This window comes from Camarhynchus parvulus, chromosome 14, assembly GCF_901933205.1.
Source record: "Camarhynchus parvulus chromosome 14, STF_HiC, whole genome shotgun sequence".
In the NCBI taxonomy this organism is placed as follows: domain Eukaryota; kingdom Metazoa; phylum Chordata; class Aves; order Passeriformes; family Thraupidae; genus Camarhynchus; species Camarhynchus parvulus.
In genome coordinates this window covers 7699263-7723649 of record NC_044584.1, presented here as the reverse complement: position 1 = coordinate 7723649, position 24387 = coordinate 7699263, and the positions used below count along the sequence as shown (strand labels likewise).

Sequence of the window (24387 nt, the reverse complement as noted above, 5' to 3'; positions counted from 1 at the left end):
AGAGAAAAGCACAATCCCACAAGCCAACATGAGCTGACCCAGTCTACCTGAGAGACACCCACAGCAGAAGTTTGTTGCAAAGACAAGGGAGCAGCTAATCTAGTGAAGGCAACCAGGCCAGATGTTCTGTTTAGATTCGAATTGTTTTTTTCTTGCCTGCTACTGCACATCAGCCCACAGCACTGAGATGGGGGATTGAGGATGAATGCAGAAGGAAAGGAAATTTGTTATTAAATGCATCTTAAGAGGGAGGGATATGGCAAGGAATGAAGGATCTAAGGACAATGGGATGGACCACTCTTCATCTGTAGGTCAATTTTTATTGCATTTCAGATCAGCAATTGCACGAGTCATTATTATCGGGTCAGTTTTATTGGATCAATTTGGCAATCTCAGTACAGCGTCTAATGTCGAGAGGAAAGATTTCAAAGACTGAAGAGATTTAGGAGTATAAGTCACACTCATGAGCAGTGGAACTTAAACTCTTTGAGGACTTAAGTGCTTTTGAAAATGGGACATGGTCTCCTCAGCCCTACAAACACTTCTGGAAGCATTATCCCACTTGGCCACAGCTCAGCGTGGTGCCCGCCGGGCTCCTCGCTGTTGCTCGTGGCACACAGGTCAAGGACTGAGTGGTTCACAGCAATTACTGGCTTATGAAATTCTCCTTTTCTTCTTCTAAGAATAGTCCCTTTTGTTGAGAGTGGGCATGTTGGCAGGCAATGATGTTGTAAAGAAATATTTCAGTGAAGAAACACAGAAACCTGTTGTCTGAAGAAAGCACCGTGGTATTTTCCATGAGTAAAAAAATGCTAAAAACGGAGAGATGTACAAATGAATACAATGCAGAGGCAGGGATAAACTAAATGAAATGTTGGCAGATGTGGAAAGATCTGATGTGCCACTGGGACAGTGAAGTCTGTTTTCCTGTAAGTGCCAGGACTACAAAGGAAACCTGCAAAACTGTTAAATAAAACTGGGGTTTCAAAAGGAAGAGAAAATTTTCATTTTAGTTAATGCCAGGAGGAATAGCTATTTTCTTCTCTTTTGATTAAAATGGCTGAAAATGGCTGTGGAGAACCAGGGCTACAGAGCTGCTCTGGCCATCAGCAGTTGTGTTGCTGCTGCTCCCAACCAGCCTTCAGCTTCCTCAGCTGGGTATGTTCAGAATCACAGCTCAGGGGGGTGTGGGGCACATCTCAATTCCACATCCTGCACCCCAATCCCCATGCCTTATCCCTTTCAGATTCCACTTATTTGTTCTCATCAGAAATTTTGAATGAGACCAAAGAGATCCACATTTTGAACATAATAAATTACCCAAGCTCCCTCTCAAGATCTTTGTCCTCATGTGTTAAACAGGTGCTGTCCTTTAAGAAATGCCAGTGGATCAGAAATTGTGGTGGTGGCCCCACAGCCTGGATCCCAGCATCTGAGCCTCTGGCTCTTCAACACAGCTCCAGTCCTGTTCCAGACACGCATCCTGCCAGCAGGGAGTGCCCCAGCGGCAAGGGTGAAACAGGAGTGAGCTCTGGGCACCCAACCAGAGAATTCTGAGGAGCCCTGCTCCACCTGGACGTGTCCTTTCCTCACCAAAGAGCTCTGTATTCCTGAGGGCTTTCATAGCTGATCCTCATCCACCCAGATGGTTTTTCGCTGCTCTTCCCCGATCCTGTCCTTTATTGTCCGGATAAGATCCTCAATGCTGCTCCAAGCCTCTGCCTCCACAGAGGCATAAAGGCAGGGCAGTGCTTCCAGTTCCTTCTCCTTCAGGCGGCACATCCGTAAAAACTCATCCTCAGTCTCTGGCTTTGGCAGCAGTTTCCTGTATCAAATGAGCAGACCAAAAATAAATGTCTTGGATTTTAAGTTAATCCTGTAGTCCCAGCTGTCCCATCAAGAATTTATTTTCTCCTAACTACTTACAAGCAATAAAAGCAGTGAAGAATGCAGCTACTGCAGGTCTACCATCCCCTTACCTCCATGCTGCCCCCAAGGAGAAATATTTGCTATGGGGAAACAATTTCAGAGGATTGAATGGAGGGAGAGTGCAAGTGTTTACGAGCTCTCCTCTTCCAGCTTGCATTACCTTAAGAAATGCTGTGGGAGTGCTGAGCATGGAGAAAACCACATTTTCTTTGGTCTCATCCTCCCACAGTGCTCATTGCCACCAGTGACAGTGAAAGAGTGCCAGATTGGGGGAATTCCTGCTTTCTCCAGTTGTAGATTTCAGGGAGGAGTCATGGGAGGAAATAGTGCACATAGAAGTACCAGATGGAGAGGGATGAGGGTCTTTATTTCTCTCAGTGAGAACATTATAGGACTCAAGAATTATTCACTGAATAAGATGGAACATCAAATATGCAAAAGGTTTGACATGTTACCTGAACCTCTTGATGTTTTTCTCTGAGACTCTTATAAAGAGAACAATAGGATATATCTTGGCTTTGATTAAATCCTTCGTGCAGCTTATTCCAGCTTCCAGGAGACAATGCTTGTTCTAAAAACAAAGTCATAACAGTGTCACAAAGGAAAATTCACTGCTGTGGAATCTCAAGGTAATGATATCTGTCCCTTATGGGGTGATTTGGAAGGCTCTGTATTTACCATTGTACTGATTTAAAACCTTTTAATCAAATATACATTTAAAGTCCAGCTCCTCCTACTGGTTTAAAACTAGTCAGTCAAATAACAGCTGAGCTTAACAGCTTTCTAAAAAGGTTTAAAATGGAAATGGAATGCTCTAAAGATGAAAAGTATGATAAAATACCAGTTTTACATATAGACCCAAACACATAGACTTGCTTTTTGTTCAGAAAGAACATCTACTGCAACTACTTGTGAGACAAAAAACCATCACTTTAATTCTCCTTTTTTTCCATGCTGTGCATCAAATCTACTCTACTTGACATCAGATCTCTGTCTTGGGCATTGTTATCTTTGTTGTGTACACCCTTGTGTCTGGGTTTCAGGCTTCTCTTTCCTTTGTCTAGGTCCTTGTATCTCTTACTGTCTCGTGTATTCATATATACTTATGATATGAAAAGGAAATGAATAAAGGATGGAGCACAGAAAATGAAAGGATATTTAGCTGCATCTATGTGGGTCATCACAGGGAATGAGGGAGAACATAAAAGGATATGGCTGAGGATGGGAAAGAAAAGGAAAAGAGCACAAATAAAAGCCATTTGGGGAAATAAATAAAAATCTGAGATTGAAGGAGGGCAGGAGAGAGAACGTGCAACTGTAAATTGGTCAGTCTGATATGCAGGACACTGCAGAGGGGTTCCCAGAGAGCCCAGAGAAGGGACACAGAGCACTGTGAGCACCTTGGCAGCAACAGCCTCGATGTTGGCAGGTACAATACATTCATATGTGTTCAGATTCTTTTCTCTGCTGAAGATGACAGTCTCTGTCCTTTGCTTCCTTAAGAACTCTTCCTTTGTTACAATATCTAGGAAGAGATGTGGATGCGGACACAATCAAATTTACAGCAGCAGAACACATGGAAAAGTATCCAGCAGTACTTCACATCGGATGTAAGGATGTTCAGGGAAGGAGGATGAGCAATGAATTGTCTTAACAGCTGCCTCATTTCTTCCATTGAATTCAATTAAAGCCTAATCTGATCACAGCTGAGCATCTCAGCTATATCCTGCACCAATGAGTCCTTGGGCAATTACTACAACACTATGAAGGCATTAAATTAAAACAGTAAATACAATTCCAGCACGTAATGTTATATAGTAGCAGTTCAGGGATGGAGGATGCTGAGAAGTGCTAAAAAAAGGTGGTCTCTTCAGCACAGGATCCTAAAACATGGATTTAGTGTTCCAACATTTGTGTTTAAAGTTTCCAAAAAATTTGGCTTAGGTTGCAATGTGTGATACTGGCCCCCTTGTGAATTGCAGCTCTACATCAAAGCTTTTGTTTTATGTTGCAAGACAGGGGATATTTATTCTAATACTTAATTTCTCAGTTTCTCTGTCTGCATGACTGTGAGGCTGCATACTATGCTGTGAGTATTCAATATTAGTGTAAAAATGAAACGTCAGCTCTGTTTAATGCTGGGTTGTATACAATCCTGCCCTGCAGCCATCACGGCACTGCGTACTGCTTTAATAGTAAATACTTAGCATGGAAGAAAATCAGTCTTTCCAGTAGATCAAATGCACAATCTTCACAGCTTGGATGAGACAGAAACCTAAAGTTGCTCTAGGGAAGATATTCCTCATAATAGCAAATACTAGAAACAAATTAATCAAAATTTCACATTGCCTAGATATGCAGTATGCAAACAGTATGCAAACAGAAAGAGCACTCACAGCATTTCAGTCTCTGAGGGGCAGCCTAGCAACCACACAGCATACACATGGATAATATTTATAGACACAGAATCTCATAACCATGTGTACTGGCTGTCTCAAAAACATTCAAATATCCCAGATAGTCTCAAAAAGCAGGATTTACAGCTACACATCACTCTGATGTGACTCAAAGTACCTCAAGCAACTCTCACATGTGCATTCCCCTACGTGTGCACGCATATATATGTTCATATTTCCAACACTGAGAGCTGACAGTCATGGCCCTCTCTTATCCCATTACCTGGCTTGCATATGTTGAATTCCAGGGCACCTCCAGAGTTGAGAAGCTTCTGCACCAAGGGCTTGGCCAGCATGGTGGGGGTGAACAGCACGGGGCGCCTGCGCTCGCAGTGGATGGGTCTCACCAAGCTATAAGGGATCAGACTGAGCTTCTTGTCCAGTTCACTCTCTGAATCCAAATCTGAGCAAAGAACAAGACATTTATCCTCTGGTTTCCTCTCCATCAATATTTGGAGAAAAAAAAGGAGACACACATGAAATAGAAATGACATGGTTAGTCATACTGGTCCTCCTTCCCCTTTACTGGGGTTGTCTTTACTGTACTCACAGCACTATGATGTCCAGTCTAATGCTAAATAATTCATCTGCCTTTTGCTTTCAAGAGATTATTTCTTAATCTCTTCCACACAACATTTTCTTGGAGACTCTCTGCTTGTTAGCTTGACTTTATGCTCCAAGTTAAATGTTTTGGAGCAAAAGGCAAGAAAGCACCTAGGAAGAACTGCCAGCCAACTAGGACATTTCAGTGTCCTAAAGCTGCCTCAAGCTCTTTTAGCAAAATCAGTTTTGATCACAGTTGCTGCTGAACTTTTGCAGAGTGGACCACATATGCAAGACCTGTGATACATTTCACAGCCATGCTGTTCTGTAGATGTTTATGTAGGCCTTTGTGTCAGTGCTAGGTGTGTAAAGACTATTTTAGATTTTTACCTTCCAGTTTATCAGGCAGCTGCTTCTTCCCTTCGGATGAGCTCAGTGCCAGGCCCGAGGGCCAGCCTGTGACAATGCGGACCCGCTCGTTGCTGTTCATTCGTTTGTATTTGTTCTCAGACCTACTGACAAACTAAAGAGGTGAACAAAAAAAAAAGAGGTTTGAGCCTCATTTCCTGCATTATTTTCCCTCCCATGTATTCATCAGCCAACACTTGTTACCTATGAGATCTGAATCACTTGTGTCTATGAAAGACAGGACTCCATGGATCTGTGGACTGAATTCTAAGACTCTTTAAATATCATAGATCTGTTTCAGAGCCTGTGTTAATCCCCTTTGGGATTTGTTGTTTTGTTCTCTGCTCTTAAGACGCATGTTTTCCCTTCACAGAGCTCCCTGCTATCATCAGTACAAGCACTGATGTATACATCATACCCAGAGTACGTGCACAAATGTATCACAGGCTATACCCAAACTGCCTCTTCTTTGCTCTACCAGAGAGACTTAAAAACTCCCAAATGGCATCTTTATACAGTCATTTTACATGAGAAATAGGCTTCATGCTTTCTTTCCTCATCCACCCGTCTATTCCTCTATCCAAACATTAACTCCTCCTCCTGTGTATTTGCTAACCTTTCCCTCTCACCTTCCTTCTCAAGGCTTTATCTTTCACCCACACAGTCTCTGTCATGCTCAGAGCCACTGGCCTACAATTAAAGGACTATTTTCTGATGGAGCCCTATCTCAGAGACTTGGAGATTTGATTCAGCCCATTGGATTTGTCCTTATGGTACAAAGAAAGCACATTTCAGCCTCTGATGGCAGATGTGTGGGATTCCTCAAGGCACATCTGTAATGGAAGCCATGCTCTTGAAAACAAACACCCCACATCACAACAGAAAACACAACCCATCCTTCTCCTTCATGCATTACATCTCTTTTTGATAGGAATAAATTCCAATACAACCTCTAGACCTGAGCTGGGATTTCTGGGTGAATTAGGATAGCCTGAGAATATCTACTGTTCAGATCCACTATTTCAGACATTGCACTGAGGATTTGAACTTTATTACCTGTAAAATCTGGCCCAAAAGAAAGCTTGCTCTGGATAGGCGAGGGCTGGTTTTGGGGTCGCTCTGCAGGGCAGGCTCCTCTGGCTGCAATGTATTCTAGTAAAAAATAACACAGGAGATCTTCTCACCCCTGCTCTTTTTTGTATTTTTTAATCATATCATTTGAGAAACTAAAGACAAACCAGATATTTTCTATTTCCAATAAAAGGGATAGTGATTGATACCTATCCCAAATACAATGTTCTAAACAAACAGCGGGCATAGCACGGCCTGTGCTGACAAACACGGCTTTTTCACTGCTCTTCACATTCCTTTGTTCATGGACTGCTCTCTGCACCTAAGAAAGAGATAATTTCTGCACCAAGAAAGAGCATGCACAGCTTTTGCTTTCACAAGCACCTCTGCCAGTGATCTCTGTCCCTTTGATCAGTGGGGCCGTGAGCACAGAAGGAATGTGTGAAACTCAGCCTTGACTGAAATCAAGCACAAGCACTGTCTACCTGTCTCTGTAAAACTTAGAAGCATGAATGTCTCCCAGACTCTAAAAATAATTATGGTAACTAACACACCAGTTTTAATTATGTAAAAATGGAATTTTGGGGTCTAAAAATGCTTTTAGTGATGGAAAAGGGAAAATTTGAAGGGCTGTTGTGTGTGAAGGCCTGATAATCCCAATTCTTTCCACAGCATCCAGGCTGGAAGAGACAGGTCTTTCTAAAGTGGGACAACAGACTCTGTGGTTTAGAAGCTTATTCACCATAGGAGAGAAATAATTCTGATTATTAATTGTAAGGACACAGCTTATTCCTCATGTGTACATGAAGATGCATTCAATGTTTACAGGTAGAGAAGCATGAGAAGGGTAACTAACACACAGAACAGAGTTTGGACTTTTTAAGTGTAGTCCCTCCTAGCTGGGAGGGTGAATAGTGAGCCAGAGCTGGGTTCATTCCCAGGGACAATATTATTTAAAGCAAACAGAAGGTGCCCATTGCCTGACACAATCAAAACCTACAGAGAGTGTAAACAGGAATTTCTGTAAAATGATGATGAAAAATGAAAAATGAAAAACCAATAGCAGGGGAGTATGAGGTGTTAAAAGGACTTTGTTGGCAGATACTTACCCGCAGGGCCCGAAGGGTGTTGTAGGAGTTTTCTGTCTCATCTTTGCTTCCTCTGTGCATCAACCGCTGCAGCTTCACCAAAAGGAGTTGCTGGGCTCTGAAAGAAAGGATGAAATCACACAGATCAAGATATTTTTGAAACCACTCACAAGAAAGCTGGATTGCAACGGGTCTGTGCCTCCAGAAAAGATGAAATAGAAATAGCAGTGAGGACTGACTGAACCATGCAGTAAAGGCAGGAACAAAACAATATGAAGAACTGCAGTTCAGTTAAGGACTAGAGAATATCCATGGAATATTTGCATATGATACTTTTTGAGGGACTACTTCATTTTTTCAGGTAACATCTGGAATCTCCGTTCTTAAGTTTTATAGCTCATACTACAATTTTACATCAGACCTTATCTCAAAATTTAAGACAAAGACACCTCTTTCCTTACAGCAGCAATTAAGTTCCCTGTTTCTAGATTCCTGCTCTCAGTAATGGTCACTCAGTATCACTCTCACCTGCTGTAGCTGGGAATGGTCCCCATCTCCAGGTCCCTGTCAGTGAAGGGATCCACCCTGGCACAAAGCCACTCGCACCTGCCCTGGTACATGGTGTCCAGAATGTGGACAATCTCATCACATTTCACAGACAGGGAGCAGCAGTCCAGCTGGCTGGAGATGTTCAGGTTGAGGCGGATGTGGAATGAGTCCCCCGAGGTGATGAGCCCCTCCTCCAGCTCCGACAGCAGCTTGCGGTACCCTGCAGCAGGGAGGGAAGGGGTGAGGCAGGAGCTCCCACTGCTGCTGCTGCATTCCCTCTGGGACAAGCCACAGCACAAACTCCTGAGGTTCCTCTGAGAGGTTTGTATTTCCAGAGTGCTGCTTGCAGGAGTTGCAGCAAGATCATGGGCCTGCACCTCAGAGACACTGATGGGGCACTGGCTCAGGGACAGCCCATGCTGCTGCTGTCAGCTCTGTGGGAATATTCTCATTATAATGCTACTTTTAGGTAACTCCATTCTCAGTACTCCCCACATGACCTGTGGAACAAAGAACTTCTCAGCAAAGACACAGACACAGCTATAGCTCTGCCCTCTAAGTACCGTGTGAGTTCTGCCACCAATTTTAATGACAAGCTATTCTCCTTATTATTAGCTCTAATTGGCACTCCCAGAATCTATAACATGCTTTATCTGCAGTTAAGTGATGCTCAAAAAATTGCAACAGTCTTTTCTACAATTGAAAACATCAAAGAAAATCAAAAGCATCACTTCCTGCATGATCTATGCAGCTGAAATTCTCTAACCAGCATAAAAAACATGAATGCCCATTTATACACACCAGTAAAGAATAGATTTTGGAATGTAATTTTTGATCCATAACCTGAAATTATCATTATAGAACCTGAACACTAAAATCAAATTCTATTCACCACACATGAACTCCAGCTGTTAAAGATAAGATAAAGCCACAAAGGTAATAAACAGGGCAACTCCATCAGGTAAATGCTAAATCGACTAGCTGGATAAAGATCACTCAGCTCACCGCATCATATTGCAGAAAACTGTACATAAAAATAAGCTTGAGTGTGTTTCATGAGTCATGTTGCTATTGGCCACCATGTAAAATTTTCAGACTCCTGTTGACAAGCACATGTTGTTGTTTTTTCTCAGACAGCAGGCTAAAAGCTGAAGCAGTTCCAGAGAGGAGCTGTAATTAACACCAGTGGCATGCTCCAGATTTATCCCAATACAAAGGATATGCTGCTCCTGTCACTCTCTTCCACACAAGTTGCTATAAAAGCCATGGGACTACTTGAGATAAGAAATACTTTTGTTCTTACCTTCATGATTTGACTTATACTGGAGTGTTACTGGACCACTGCACCTCTGAATTGTCCAGTGAACTTCTTCCTTTGTGCAAGTATCCAAAGGAACACTTTGATTTTCCCCTTTAATGCAGCCCTCCAACTAGATATGAAAGAAATATCACTCTTCAGTGCAAGTTCAATCTCTGAGTCAATTAAACAATTTTTTTAAAAGTGCCATGATCTTTTTCTTATTAAACAATGCAGACACTTTGTTACCAGAATGTAGATTATGTTATAATTATATAATTCTTTTTCTCTCAAATTAGGAATGCTAGTAGTCAACAGAGCTGCAGCACTTGCACAATCCCAGGCTTCCCTGGGAGTGAGAAGTGCAGGAATATAAATTGTGGGGGGTTGTTTTTTTCTCCTTTGGAGGCATTTGAACAGGGAAATGGTTGGGAACATTGGCAATGGAGGGAAAACTAAGTAAAGAGAAACTTGGCAGAAGCATTGTTGAACTTGTGCTCATGGGATGCCAGGGACAGCATAGGTGGGTGGGCAGATACCCAGGGTGTTTGGTGACGATGGCATGCTCACCAGGAGGATCTGGTGTCCCTCTCGAAGGCCAGCTTTCTCTGCCAGGGAGCCTGTCTTGACAGAGCTGACGAAGCTGCCTTTGTCATTGCCCCCCAGCAGGGTGATCTCTGAGTTGAGGCTGTCCCCGTTGAGCGTCACGCGCTGGACCGTGTGACACGAGCTCCTGATGCGGCCCACGGACGTGACAGAGGGACGGAAGGGTCTGTGTCCAGGAGAGGAAGGGACAACTGGTTATGTCACTCTGAATTAAATGGATGCATGAGAAATGAGAGATATACAAATAAACTTCTTGCATTATCAAGCACTAGGATCTAAGGACTCTAAAAGAAAACCTCCTTGTTACTGCAAAAGTTCTGGAGAAGACTATCTCTGAAAACTCAGTGTATAACAGGTGTCCACTCAGCAAGCTTTGCAGCAAGATAGCAAGATCACAAGGAGAAATTGAAGCCTTTAGAACATTTTGTCTGCCTTGAAGTTTTTGAATTTTCAGGTTGACCTTCATGGGTTTAGAGAACATGAAAGGGCTCCAAGATAGCATTATACTGCTGCCACCACAATCACTCCTGCTGTTATAACTTCAGCAGCTAATAAATAAATAAGAGTTTCTACCACAGCATCCTTTCCTCCCAGTCTCTAAGGTAAGTAAAATGGCATCTCAAATACCTTTCCAGAGAGAACTTTCTAAATATGGAGTTGACATGCTCGAGCTCATAGGCATCCAGGCCTTCTGACTGATGAGAAGAAGAGGAAGAGTGCACTGAAGGAGCTCCATGTGAATGCCTGTCATGACTGTCATCTGGAAAGAGGAACAAGAATGATAATGAGTCCTAGATAAAGTGACAAAGATGGAAACGGGGAAAATTAATTTTAATTGATCTCAGCCAAAGCTGAAGTAGGAAATTCCTTATGCAGAGACGTGATTCACATCCACAGGACATGGCACAAGGAATGGCACTCTCATAGAACAGGAAGTGGGAAGGGACCTCTGGAGACTGTCTAGTCAAAGTCAGTGCAGGCTCAGCTCAAGAAGATTGCTCAGGACTTTGTCCAGCTGGGTTTTGATAGCTCCAAGGATGAAGAGTTTGACTAAAACTCTCTGGACAACCCTGTTCCAGTGCTTGACCACCCTTCGTGGTAACAAAACTAACCCTTTTCCCTCTTAGCTCTTCAGGAATGACTGCTTTCCACTTCTCACCACTGTCTGACCTTTTGTTTCCTTGATTTACTCACTTACATTTACTTAGAGCAGGGCTGGTTATCTGACAGTCTCTGTAGCTGGGGAGCTGATCACATATTAGCTCATATTTCAATTATACATGATATCCTCTTGCTTACCATCCATCTCCAAAGCATCACATCCAAAGCTGTCATTGTCCTCTTCAACCAGGCTGGAATTAAAAACAAAGCATGAGATAATAGACGACAGAGAAAGTTGAACACTTTCAAGCTTTCAGCAGATTTCCAGCTTCAGTATATTTCATTAAGTTCTGAAGGAGGAACTTCTGTGAAAAAGGAAGATGTTGGAGATGTTGCATCAGGCAACGGTGCAGCTGCAAAAAAATAAGCAAGTAACATCCTTGAAGGTCCAGGGAAGATAAAGAAAAGGGCAGGAGACAACATGTGTCAGCCAGCATGGGAAACGTGAAACAGCAAGAAAGTTCAGAAGGAAGAACTGCCAACAGAGTGAGGGAATGAAGATTTTGCTGAGGACAACAGGAAGCTGCTGGCTGGTCTGGAGTGTGATTCACACCACACTTGGTTCAGCACAGAGATAAAGGGCTGCACCATGCCTGCTGTGCATGCACTGCACCATGGGGGTTTTCCACAACTGAGCAAAAAGCCAGAAGTTCACTGATGGACACAGTGAATGCAAGGGAAGTTACTGGGGTGCAGCAGAAGAGGAATAATTTATCTGCTTGATTTAAAGTACTTGAAGCATTTTATAGCAGTTTCAGGGTAGCTCTCATAGCTACTCAGGTACCTGCAGTACAGAATGGCAAAGTGCTCCAGGCCTCTGCACAGGAACTGCCACAGCTCAGGTCCCAGCCCAGTTCCCAGTGACACTGCCTTTCCTGCAGAGGTGACTGGGTTGGCTGGCCTTAAAGCCACTCTCAGTTCACTAAAATTTTGCTCTTACAGGGGTACTGGGGCTGTCCAGCCAAGTGAGTGATCTGACAGCTTCACTGGAAGGACTTCATTAAAGCATGTCCTTTGGTTGCAAAGCTGTTTAAATAACAGCTTGTTGTTTTTCCCATTCAAAATGATTTGTAGGTCTCCTGTGGAGCTGATATTTCTCATATTTGGCTTCAGCTGAAGGGTGAATTTTTGCAGCCAGGCTGCAGAGGATCAGCTATTTTTACTCCATGCATAAGCAGGGAAATAATGTACCTTTTCCTACATTAAATGATGATCTCACCTTTTTTTTTCCACACAAATTAAGAAGAGATGAACTGTGAAACCTGCAACTTGGCTTGCAAACAGCAATTATTCTGGATTATGTTCACAAATAAGTTCCAAAAATTTATCATGCTAATTATAAAGTTATAAACTACACTGAACTTTTGGGCAGGCCCTTGAGATACTTGACTTTAGTGATTATCAGCTCAACAAAGCAAGTCCCCATTCAGACCTTGTTCCAGGGTACCTGTTCTTTCCACATGAAGAATATCTAATATGAGGGAAAAATTCACATTTCAGTACAACTCAGTCTTCCAGTGCCTTAACACATAGAATACAGTCAGAGTTACAGTGAAATAAATCCACAAAATGAATAATCTCCATGTAATCTCCACTGTGTTCTGTAATACACTGCAAATATTGAAAAGTTCAGGCATGCCAAAGGCTTCTCAAGCACCTGAAGCACAAAACATTCAAATAATTAATAAAAAAAACCCTTTTCTGCATCTTGAATTGTTACAACACACTTTAAAAAGAGACTTGGAGGACATTGAAGGAGAAGCTAAGGGAGACTAAAATAAACACTGCTGAAATCCTCAGCAGCCTAGAAAATTATGTGGAAGAACCAGCTGAGGATGCCCTCAGTGGAAAGCTGTCTTGCAAAGCTGTCCAGAGAGAGAGGCAGAAGTGGCAGTCTGCCCAAGATCAGATTGTTTTGACAAACATAAAAATCTGAATAAAGTTTTAATACAGATTAGATATTAAAAACAGATCTAATAAAGATCTAAACCCTCCACATATACTGCTTTCTTCTAAATTGGTCTGCTCTGTTATTTTCTCCTTTTGCTTGCTACCTTTAGGGAATGTATTTGTGTCTCGTGGTATTTCTGATGCAGACACTGATGCTATTGACACCACACCAACACAGCATGTCTGAGTATCACATTGCAGAAAACCTTTTAGAAAAGGGGTCAGTGCCCTTTAGGGAACTGGGAGGCTGGAGAGGTCTCTTTCCTTCCTGCCACCAACTTCCCACTCACCAGCTGATGTGATTTCACTGCCAGGGGAACTCCAGGGGCCCTGACCTGGCAGAAGTGGAAGCTGCAGCAGAAGGTGAAGCCAAGGGCAAAGCCTCTCTCCCCTCCCTTCTCTGCTGAGAAACAAAGCCTGAGACTCACAAAAACCAGCTCCTTCCTCTGCTTCTCCCCTCACTCCTCACAGACCTGCAAGCAGCTCTGCTCTACTTCTGCAGCCTTCAGAGAGAAGGGGAGGCTTTGAGAGAAGGGGAAGGAATACGGACATGAGGGCAGCAGGGAGCTGAGGGGCAAAAACTGAAGCTGGATCAGTGTGCAGAGGTAGGGAGAGCACTCTCTCCAATAGTGCTGAGGTGTTCCAGTCCTGTTTGTGTTTCTGTCCATTACAGTCAGTGTTGCAGTGCTGTCACTGTGTCGTTCATCCCAGCTCAACTTCAGACATTCCTGAATGCTTTGGACAAAATGTGGGGTGAAGGGCTGAGCCTTGAGAAGTTTAGGTTAATCCTATGCCTTACAGACAGAACCAGAGGACACAGTCTCAAGCTGTGCCAAGGGACACAGAGGTTGGATATTAGGAAAAAAGTTTTTTACAGAAAGGGTGATAAAGTTCTGGAATGGCCTGCCCAGGGAGGTGGTTTTAAACACATCCCTGGATGTGTTTAAAAAAAGACTGCATGCGGCACTGGGTGCCAGGGTTTAGTTGAGATGTTAGGGCATGGGTTGGACTTGATGATCTTTAAGGCCTCTTCCAACCCAGTGATTCTGTGAATTCTGTGAATCTGTGGAGGCTCTCCAACTCCTAGAGGACCTCTAGAGCCCCTTTTCCCCTGTGGCAGCAGGCTCAGGGCAGGTGTCCCCACCTGCAGTGAGGGGTGTCCTCCTTGCAGCGCCGCACGATGGAGTCGTTGCCGGGCGGCTCGGGGGTGGTGGACATGATGCTGTCATTGCGGTTCCGCAGGGTTTGCTGTGAATGAGAAACCAAAAGGTGTCAGAAAGGTTATCTGGCTGAAATGTGCTCTCATTTCTGACTCACAGCAGCGTTAGCAAGGGTGCTCACACTGGCTGTACTCTGCTCTGAGAAGCACACACAGAAAAAGAAGTTGATTCTAGCTGTGCAGAATCCAAGAGCACTCATTTATCCCAGTTTTTAGCACAATGCACAGCTTGTGTGCTGGCACTGCACCTTCTCCTGTGACCACACAACTGCCTGATTTACTGAGCCATTGTAGCTTTACTTATGTGTGTGGCACAGCTGACATAGGAGGAGGGGGATGAAAAGTAGTATATGTACTTATATAAATATATATGTAGTTGGAATGAGGAAGAAAAATACACATCTCTATATATTAAATAATTAATCTTCCAGTGCACTGGAAACCCTGAACTGCATTAGAGGGAAAACAGTATAAGTCATCTAAACATCCAACAGATATTCCAAAAAATATTCCTAACCTAGCTAAGCTTATTATGAGTGGCAGCAAGTTCTTTCCTGGCTATTCTTGAGTATAATTTTAATTTCCTGGGGGCAGCATTTTTCACGGTGTTCTAGAAAGATGTTTTGTTCTTTGTTATTAACACTCTGCAAGAGCACTCTCTCTATCTGCCTGTCCTGCTGTGTCAGTGCTCACATATGTATAATGGAATATCTACCTTGGAAGATTATGGGGATACAGCAAGCAGGGAAGAAATGGTTTGACTATGGTATGCAGAAATTTCCAACTGTGATCTGCACCCCTTTCCTCACTTGCTGTTACTTATAGACAGGAAAAGTATTATAGAACTCAAAAAACCCTTAAAATTTTCTCAGATAAGTTATAAAGCAGCTTTTAAAGCAAATCTCTTTCTTCTAACAGTAAATGTTAAATGGCATAAGGAGACAGCAAGAGGTCATAAATACCTCTGAAATGTCTTTAAATAAACATAAACTAATTCTGTGATTTTGGGAAAGGCAAATAACATAGTTCTAACAAAATGCTGGTAACAGGATTAAGGGAGCTTCTGACAAGGGCCTTCAATGGGATCACAGCTGGGATGCTGGGGAAGGGCTAATACTGAGTTGTGCAAGCTCTGAACCACATTAGGAGAGATGGCTGCAGGCAGGCAGGGGCATCCTTACAATCTTGGTGACTTCACAGCTGCTGATGGAGTTGCTGATGGACACAGAGGAACTCGTGTCCGTTCGGCCGGTGCTGCCCTCGGCCCCATCTTCATCCTGTGCTCTGGCTGCTGCTCTCACAGGGACAAGGGAAGCACACAGAGAAAAACACACCAGAGAGAAGCATGTCAGAGCACTTCCAGTGCAGAGCCTTTCACAGATGTGACACTGCACTTATGTTCACTTTCCATTTCAGCTGGTCTAGTACTGGACAGGGGCCCTGGACACGCCCCTGCCCTGCAGCTCTGGCTCCCATTGCCCAACAGTTCCCAGCAAAGCACAGAAATTCCAACACTCCTGCCCACTTTGTCTCTCAGCTCTGTCCTGGCTGTTTTTAATAGATCTGTGAATGCTATTTGACAAATTAAAGAAGATTTGTTTCATGAATTTATGTTTTAATTACACCGCCTGAATCTGACAATTTGCAGGGTTGGATTATTGAGTTACACTTGGTTACAACAAAGAATTTACAACAAGGACCAAGAAGCCTGAGATGCCTCAGCAGTCCCAGGTAACACAGAGTGAATGTGGACTCCTTCCCTTCCTCAGCACCTCTGATGCTGCACACTTCCTGACAGCAAAGCTGCTGTTTAACATGGAATTCCTTGGAGCAGGAGCTGCGTTCCCCAGGATATTTTATCCAACAGGGCCTCACACAACTAGTGAAGGAAGTGCTGCCTCTGATGGGGTTTGGTGTTCCAGGGGTAGTGTTACACAAACAAAAGGAATTAGGAGTAGCTCAAACTTGAGTGTACAGCAACAAATTTGGTATCTTGGCAGCTGGCTGGGGCATGGGTCAATCCCCCTCTCCCAGCCTTTGCAATGCTTTAGATTTAAAATTAATTCCCTTTTGCTGAAGGACAAAGGAACTCATTAGACAATCACTAGATTAGGTCCTTTTCAGCTTGAATGATTTTTCCAACAGCAAAAGGAGAATGGTATAATGATTTTTAGTACAGATGTTTCACAAATGACTTTACAACTTTTGTAAACTAAACAGAAAACTGAGCAAACAGAAAATTTAGGTAAGCTATGGGATGCACATTGTGTGCCTGGGGAGTTACCTTTGGATGGAGAGGACAATGAAGTAGAACTCTTGACCACTTTTAATCATTACATTTGTAACTGTGAGAGAAACTGTTTTGGTTTTTTTGTACTGACTTGGACTTAGTTAAGAATTTCCCTGGTTGGCATATTTGTTTAAACAACTTAAAGAGATTAAGTGAAAGAGACAAAGCAATGGAAAAGGAATAAGGACATGGGTGCTCTTTCTGACCTTGAAACTCTGATGTTTTGTTCATGCTGACAGGAGATTTAGCTCTTGGACTTATCTAAAAGAAAGAGGACAAAAATCAGTACAAATGCAGAATATTTACCACACACTGTAAACCAGATATTTTCACCACTTTTTTTCACTGTTATGTTGTAATACACTTGCCCTCCTTTAAACAACAGGATCCAAAATTTAGAAGAAATTTAGGTATCTAAAAACAACAACAGAGATGGAGTGTGAGCAACCTGGCTACTTTTGAATGCCTGGCCCAAATGCTTTGCAATTTCCAGATTCTGCTGAAGAAAAAAAGAGACAAAAGGTGAAGTGGGTGCCTTGGGACTGGTTTCAGGCAGCTGTTAATACAACAGGTATCCTTTTGGAGTGTGCAATGTGAAAAATACAGCTCGATTGCCACAAGTAATAACGACAGTCAGAGCTCAGAAAGGTTATGAAGGGCAGAAAGAATTCAAGTGCAGATGAAAGGGAAGAGAACCTCAAAAGCCCAAATGTTAGATTTTTGTGGGGCTTTTTACAGATTATGAATCCAGCATCAGATAATAGCCATGTGAATGCAGCTAGCTGGGGAAAGCATGAACCTAACTCATGCTGCCCCCTTCCTGTTAGGGGTGAGGAAATTGCCATAATTTAATTCTAAATTAGATAGTTAATTTTGCTCTAGATTGTATCCATTTCTTTCTATTTTTCCTTCCAGCTGCTGAGAGCTTTTCCACCAGTGCTTTGTTTTTCACCTTCAGTGTGTGCTGGACCTCAGGCATTATGTCATTTTTTTTCCCCACTAATGTTAAGGAGGCAAAGAATCAATTTATTGACAAAGCTCCAAGAATGTGAATGAACAGCAGAAGCAAGAAGAAAACAGAAAATGGGGAGAAGGGACAGAAAACAGTCTATGAAGCCAGATTAGATCTGCTCCTCAAGATGCAAATCACCACAGGGCAAAAACTATCACACACAGCTCACTATCATACATAGATCTATTCTTATCTTTACAGAAGTTTCAGAGGCACAGCCACAATATGTGTTATATCTGATAATTCTCAAAGTCCCTGCTCTGTGTTATTCCAGCCTCAGATTCAGACCCACCTGGATCCCCTTTAGGTTCACTCTTCTCTTGAGACGAACTTGATCAGGCAGGAAGAATTTGTTGTCTTCTGGAGAGTCCTCAGAAGTGGAGTCGTCATCGGCTTCCTGACCGTTGGCTTTTGTGCCAGAGCTCCCAAAGGCCTGGGAGATAACGGTGATGGGGAGATTCCGTGGCAAACTCTAAAGATCACAAGGGAACACTTTGCTTCTGAGACCAGTTTGGTACAACAAACTCATAACCTTCCTTTAGAGTAATCTAATTGAACCCATTGCAACTCCAGTGCTTCAGAAGCTCACATAGAATGTGGCTCCAGACCTCTCAGTAATCTGGGCTGAGATTTTTGGGGATTTATGTTCACAGACTGAATTCTATTCACTTACATTCCTAAAAATATTTGTAGTTTCTACCCCAGTGTAGAAAATAATTATTTTTCTGCATTTTCCCCCTTCCATTTAAAGTCAAGCTGTGGAACGGCAGCCTTTAGGAAGCCATGTACATAACAGACAACTTGAAAAACACTATAGCAAAGAATTCACAACACTACATTTAGTAGATTTCTTTTTCATTTAATTCATGGAAAGAATTAGAAAAGTCCTCTCTCCCTTCCAGACCAAAATGTTTGTAAAAGCAAGTCTTAACAAGTCTCTTCCTTATCACTCTCTACAACTCCCTGAAAGGTAGTTGTAGTCAGGTGGGGTTGGTCTCTTTCACCAGGCAGCAACTGACAGAACCAGAGAACACAGTTTCAAGCTGCATCAAGGGTTGTATTAGGAAAAAGTTTTTTACAGAAAGGGTGATATAGTTCTGGAATGGCCTGCCTGGGGAGGTGGTGGAGTCATCATCCCTGGGTGTGCTTAGGACATGGGTTGGACTCGATGATCTTTAAGGATTTGGACTCAATGATCTTTGGACTCAATGATCTCTTCCAACCTGGTCATTCTGTGAATTCTGTGAACAAAAGAGATGCTGTCTGTCTCGCCCAGCCATACCTGGTCGAGGAAGTTGCTGTCCTTGGAGAGGCGCCGCAGTTTGCACTCCAGGTTGACGATGCACGCTTCCTTGCGCACCACCTCGATCCGCAGCTCGTCGTTCCTCTCCTCCAGCTCCCGGATCTGCTTCCTATACTTGTCCTTCTCAATCAGGCAGTGTGAGTACTGTGTCTGAGCCTCATCACGCGAGCGGAACGCCTGCAGCGGGGCACGAAACCTCCTTGGCACCTGGGCAGCACATCCTGCTCCTGCTGCTTTTGTTTGGGAGGTGTTGGCAACAGGGACTTCAGAAGTGGTACCCAGTCACCCATTAACACAGCAATCAGGACCAGCATGTGCCACAGTAGCACCATTAAAAATTATGATGATGAGGGTGGTTCATTTACAGCTCCCTCTGGGTTGGTGGGAAAATGTCCCAGAGTGCAAATGGGGTGACTTGACACTGATGTAAAGCCTTACAGGAGCTGTTGTTAAGATCCTGGTCCTGCCTGCCAGATGCTACACTGTGGAAACAACCCAATATTACCCTGCATTTAGTTACCATAATGCAAATCCCAACAAGTAATTCTTTTAACTGCTTATTTTTTAATGGTATTTTGGGCCCAATTACCTACAATTCCCCAAAGTGACACAGAGCAGATAGAGGCTTTTGCTATCGATATTCCCCTACTTTAACTGTGAGATACCTGGTCCCGCTCCTTTTCCACCTCTTCCAGCTGTATCATCACAGTGTTCATACGGTGCTTGTACATCTCACAGTCTTTTCCTAGCGTTGAGCACTTTAACTCCAAATCTTCTTTCTCCTCAAGATACTGGAAATAACAAACCGTTAGCCACCACTGCTCTCAGAGGCATTTTGGGCACCAGCCTGAGATATTCCATCTCTCTAGCCTTCCATTCCTCACCTTGTCTCTCAAGTCCTCCACATGACGAATCTCCTCTTGGAGATTGAAGATCTTGTTGACCAGCTCATGGCGATCCTCCAGTGCCTCCTTACGGTCGTGTTCCAGGATATCCAAAATGGCTTTGTCTGAATCTGGCAAACCCCTCTTGTCAGCCTGAGGAAAGACATTTTTTAGAGCCAGGCCATGGAAACAGAAAATAGTTTTGCAGGGAGAGAAGTATCAGAGACAGTAACAAGCAAGAGGAATAGCAAATGAACAAGGTGCTGCAATAAGAAAGGAGAAAAGATGGACATTTGTTCATATTTTAAAGCAGTGTCAGAAAAGATGAATAAAATCTGTCTCGCTGTCAGAATAGTCTGATGAAGGAACTGTTTTACTGGTCTATTGTACTGGCTATAATTTGATCCAGTTTGGATGCAGTCACAGTTCTTCACTCCAAGCCCTGCATTCAAAACCATTTTCTATTAATCAGCTCTCACTGAGCACAAAAAAATCACCCTCTTCCAAAGAGCAGGGCCTAAGAAAATATTCAGGAGAATTTTTAAGGCAGGCACATGGCTTTGCAGGGCTGTGCTCAGAGAATATTAAACATGCCTGGAGTACCTTGTACCACTGTTTCATTTTCTACACCATCCAGGAATATAGTTTCTTGTCGATTTAAAATGAGCAAGATTACCAAAGCAGGTTCCAACACATAATTGCCATCCAAAATTAACCATAAATGGAAGATGAAAAAGGCATAAAATTCTAACAAGGATTATGCATATTTGTTTTTGAAATATCTAGACTGAGTTGGAGATTTCAGGGACATTTAGGTTACCCAGTATTTCGAAGCATACCTGAGCATTTCTAAACCAAACTGGTTCAAGTTTATTTATACTTTCACTTAGGAGAATTTAAATCCTATTTTTAGCTATTTCTCTGTTTCTTTAAGTGCTGTAAGACCATTTCAATTAATATAAGAGAACTACATGAACCAGAACTCTGAGGATCTTCTATTCTACATTCTTTTTCAACCTTTGAATTGGATTTGTGTTAGAACTAAGAATTGTTAGGCACTGCTAGAGGCTACAGACATTTCTGAAAGGCCTTCTACTGATAATTTAAAATGCCACAAGCCTTTTCAAACAAAGTGCTAAGTAATCTCACATATATCCCAATATTTGGCTAAGTTGTTCACAGAGGGGTCCTGAATGTGCTGCACATCAACTGTTTTCCCTACCTGCCAAACAGAGATTGGTGAAGCTCCCTGTGCAGGTTACAGCAGGGTTCTGCAGGGCACCCTGCTGCTTAGTGACCACTCAAGTACAGGAACCTTTATGATCCTCGGCTTCATTAAAACCTTTTGTCAAAGATATGACAACAGCCTAACACAGAGCCACTGTCAGAAATTTCTGTGCTGGCTGTTTAACACAGATTTGTAGTGACAGGCTGGTACAGTGTTCAGCAATTAAACACTGCACTCTTGGAAGAGCCAATTTCTCATGTACACTTGATTTTTTTAGAGGACTATTTTTGTAGAATTCCTCCTCATGCATGTGGCTGCACAGGGAGCACTCCAGGCAGCTGGGAGCTGTACAAGCAGCCTTCTGTCTGTCCAAACTTTGCACTTCTGCTGGTTTTAGCTTTGCAGGTAGAGGTTTCAGCCAACACCTCCTGCACTGTAACTGGAGAATGTGTGAGTTTGGATTTTAAAGGCAGCAATCTGCTTTTGTACCTGAATGATGGACTGTAACTCCTGGATTTTAGTCTTCATCATCTCATTTTCCCTCTCCAGCTCCAGAACCTGTTCCTTTTTGGGTCGGTTTTCAATATCATTTTTCAGCTTCAAGGACTGGTTCCTCTCCAGCTTGCACTCCTCTTCCACCTTGTTCAAGCGATGCTTCAGCTGATCAATCTAGAGGGAGCAGAGAAAAGGAGAAAGAGGAGAGGAAGGGGATCCTCCCTAACTTTGACATTTAGTGCTCTGAAAAAACTCTCACTTCCAGGTGGAAAACATACAGAGGAAAATAGCTTAAACTGTGAATGCTAACGAGAGGTTGATAATTGGGTGCTGAATGTCCACAACTGAACTGGTGAAGTCTCAAGTACAAACCTGCTACTTGCCAGCTATAACTCATATGGGCTGGTTGTGAAATTTCAGAATACCTGGACTAAAAAAAAGTGGCACATTCTCAATCCTCCAATAAATAACGAGATGTGAAACAGAATAAACACATAAGAGGCAGACCACACATTGTGGTTTTTGCACATGGACTACTTGGATCAGGAAAAACAGGAGAAAATTCAGGATTATCTTTCTGAATAAATCCCCCACAGCTGCAGCGCTGCTGGATAACTGTGCCAAGATATTACTGAGCCTAAAAAAGCTAAAATTAAGTTTTTAGCAAGCAGTTATGTTTTACATTTTATTTTTATTTGCATTCCATTCTGTTAATTAATTATCTACCATTAATACACCTCACTGCAGTTGGCATTTCTGTACAGTGATGCCTTCAATCATCTGGATAAGCGAAGCAAATGAGAGCTCCACATCTTTCTGCTGTCAGAGAAGGTCTCATTTTCCCAGATGCCACTGGCACCCTCCATTGCTGCCCAGAGCATTTGTCTCACCTCTAGCTGCAGGTCCCGGCTCCTTATCACAGCCATGCTCTTCTCGTCACTCAGCTGGGCATATCTCATGGCCAGGTTGTAGTTCTCATCTTTCACCTTGACCAGCTCATCATTGTAGTTATTCCTCTCCTCCTTCATCTTGTTGTATCTCTCCTGGAAGGTCAGCAGCTCTATCTTGTTCAGCTTTAGCTGTTTTCTCTCATCCTCCAGCTGGCGGGACTTGGCCAGGAGCTCACAGCGCTGCACGTCTTTTGTCTTCACCTGCTGCTGGAGCTTGATGATCTCGTTCATTAAGAAATGGGTAAGGCCTTCATGTCCCTCTTCCACTGAAAATGTTTGAACAGCTTATCAATGTCTGGTAAAGTACTTTATTTAAGTTACTTTATTAATAAGGTAATGAGTAGGATCATCAGAACTATCTAAGAAACAAAAGGTTCAGAATATGTACAGAGGTGCAGAATTTACACAAATTCACACACATCTGTATGTCTAACTGGGAACAGTACAAATATTACCCAGAACACTGATATCAGTATCACAATATACACACATACAGCTTGTCTGGATAGAAAATGAAGCCTTTACATTTGTCTTGTTTCAGCTGAGCCCGTGGAAATAGCACAACCTTTGTACAATGAATCTGTGCAAGTACAATTAAGCTGAATGCTTCAAATGTGCTGCACATGCGTAAGTTGTCAGTGTAATTTAGTCCACTGTTCCAATATAGCTTCTCTTGAGAATTCTGGTAATGCCTATCATTCCATTTGAAGCCCTTCAGCTTCATTCAGACAGCTGGGATGTCCCTTTGCTTTATACATTACCTACCACATTTTGCTTTGAAGGAGACTGAAAAGCATTCTACAAGATTAGCTTTTATTTCCACTTCTTGCCTGAAAAAAACCAAGCCAGCCTTCCAGAGAGTCCTTACTTCAACAGACTTGTGATTCATTCTACTCACCAACAATAGTGGAAAATCTCCGTGTAGGCTCTTTCCCTGTCACCAGTTTGTAGAGTTCAGGGTAGTAAAATTCCAGGCTCTCTAAGAACACCACGTAGCCCCTCTGGCCCTTGGTGTGGAGGATGTCCAGCAGTCGGCCTGCGTACAGACAGCAGAGAGGTGACACATCAGCCCCACAAGCAGCACGAGCAAATATCACATCCCTCATGTTCCTAAGGTCCATCTCAGCAACGAGCTGTGCAAAATCCAGCTGATTAACTGAGTTCAGCTGAACCCATAAAGTAATGCCAGCAATTTTGTATGTTTGTGCTGATCGTTATTCTGAGGGAATGTGGGCAAATTTGCCTCTGGAACAGAAATTTCAAAGGACAAGTTATTCAGTGCTGCCTTTACCAGGCAGGGATGGCAGATCTTCCAGTGACAAATCACAAAGTACTGCAAGACAGCTGAAAAGCTACTCCTGGAATGGCACTGACTGCTGCTTGTGTTAACTGAAATATTTGCCAAGGCTTTGATGGGAATTTGAACCCCATGAGCTCCAGTCTGCACAGCATTGGAAAGAGTCTTTGTTATCAAAATAGCAGCAGAATCCCCCTGCACTTTAAACCTCCTGTAAATAAGATAAAAGAGTTTCTATCTGATAATCCATAACTTGATTCAGGCTCTCTCCAGATTTAGTAAAGCAAAGCTATTCAGACAGAGATGCAGATGGAGCCACTGACCAGATAATTACCTGCTCTGTTAATTTTGGAGGGCAGCATGAGTGAGTTGAGCACCTCATCCTCATCCTGCTCGTCGATGACTTTGCACTGCCGTAAGTAGGGGGTCAGTTTGGCTGGGTTGATGTAGCGGCTCAGCATGTGCCGGTTGCACTCCACGTTCTCCCACAAAGCCTCCTCCTCATCTTTCAGGGTCTCCAGGCAGTCATCCATCTCTGGTTCTGCTCCTGAACAAGGGACACGAGTGGCAAATGAACTCCAAGCAGGACAGCTGCAATTCCAGTACTTTTTTGTGCTTCCATGTCATAAGGGATGAGCTCAGAACCACTTC

General features: G+C 43.0%; 1 protein-coding gene across 1 annotated transcript in view; it reads right to left on the bottom strand.

The window, feature by feature from the left end:
• Positions 1–1203: 1203 nt before the first annotated feature.
• CARD11 (caspase recruitment domain family member 11) overlaps positions 1204–24387 on the bottom strand; it is a 43663-nt gene continuing 20479 nt past the window's right edge. The window contains exons 2-24 of the mRNA XM_030958063.1: positions 24071–24283; positions 23338–23475; positions 22380–22705; positions 21484–21663; positions 19767–19919; positions 19548–19673; positions 18862–19059; positions 17872–18051; positions 16774–16828; positions 15459–15568; positions 14203–14306; positions 11247–11299; positions 10575–10707; positions 9912–10113; positions 9348–9474; positions 8024–8264; positions 7517–7613; positions 6393–6488; positions 5319–5451; positions 4609–4788; positions 3330–3454; positions 2385–2500; positions 1204–1825 (exon numbers count right to left, since the gene is read on the bottom strand). Coding sequence (XP_030813923.1) covers positions 1621–1825; positions 2385–2500; positions 3330–3454; positions 4609–4788; positions 5319–5451; positions 6393–6488; positions 7517–7613; positions 8024–8264; positions 9348–9474; positions 9912–10113; positions 10575–10707; positions 11247–11299; positions 14203–14306; positions 15459–15568; positions 16774–16828; positions 17872–18051; positions 18862–19059; positions 19548–19673; positions 19767–19919; positions 21484–21663; positions 22380–22705; positions 23338–23475; positions 24071–24283 — 3491 coding nt within the window. The 3' untranslated portion in view covers positions 1204–1620. The remainder of the gene's footprint in view (positions 1826–2384; positions 2501–3329; positions 3455–4608; positions 4789–5318; positions 5452–6392; positions 6489–7516; positions 7614–8023; positions 8265–9347; positions 9475–9911; positions 10114–10574; positions 10708–11246; positions 11300–14202; positions 14307–15458; positions 15569–16773; positions 16829–17871; positions 18052–18861; positions 19060–19547; positions 19674–19766; positions 19920–21483; positions 21664–22379; positions 22706–23337; positions 23476–24070; positions 24284–24387) is intronic.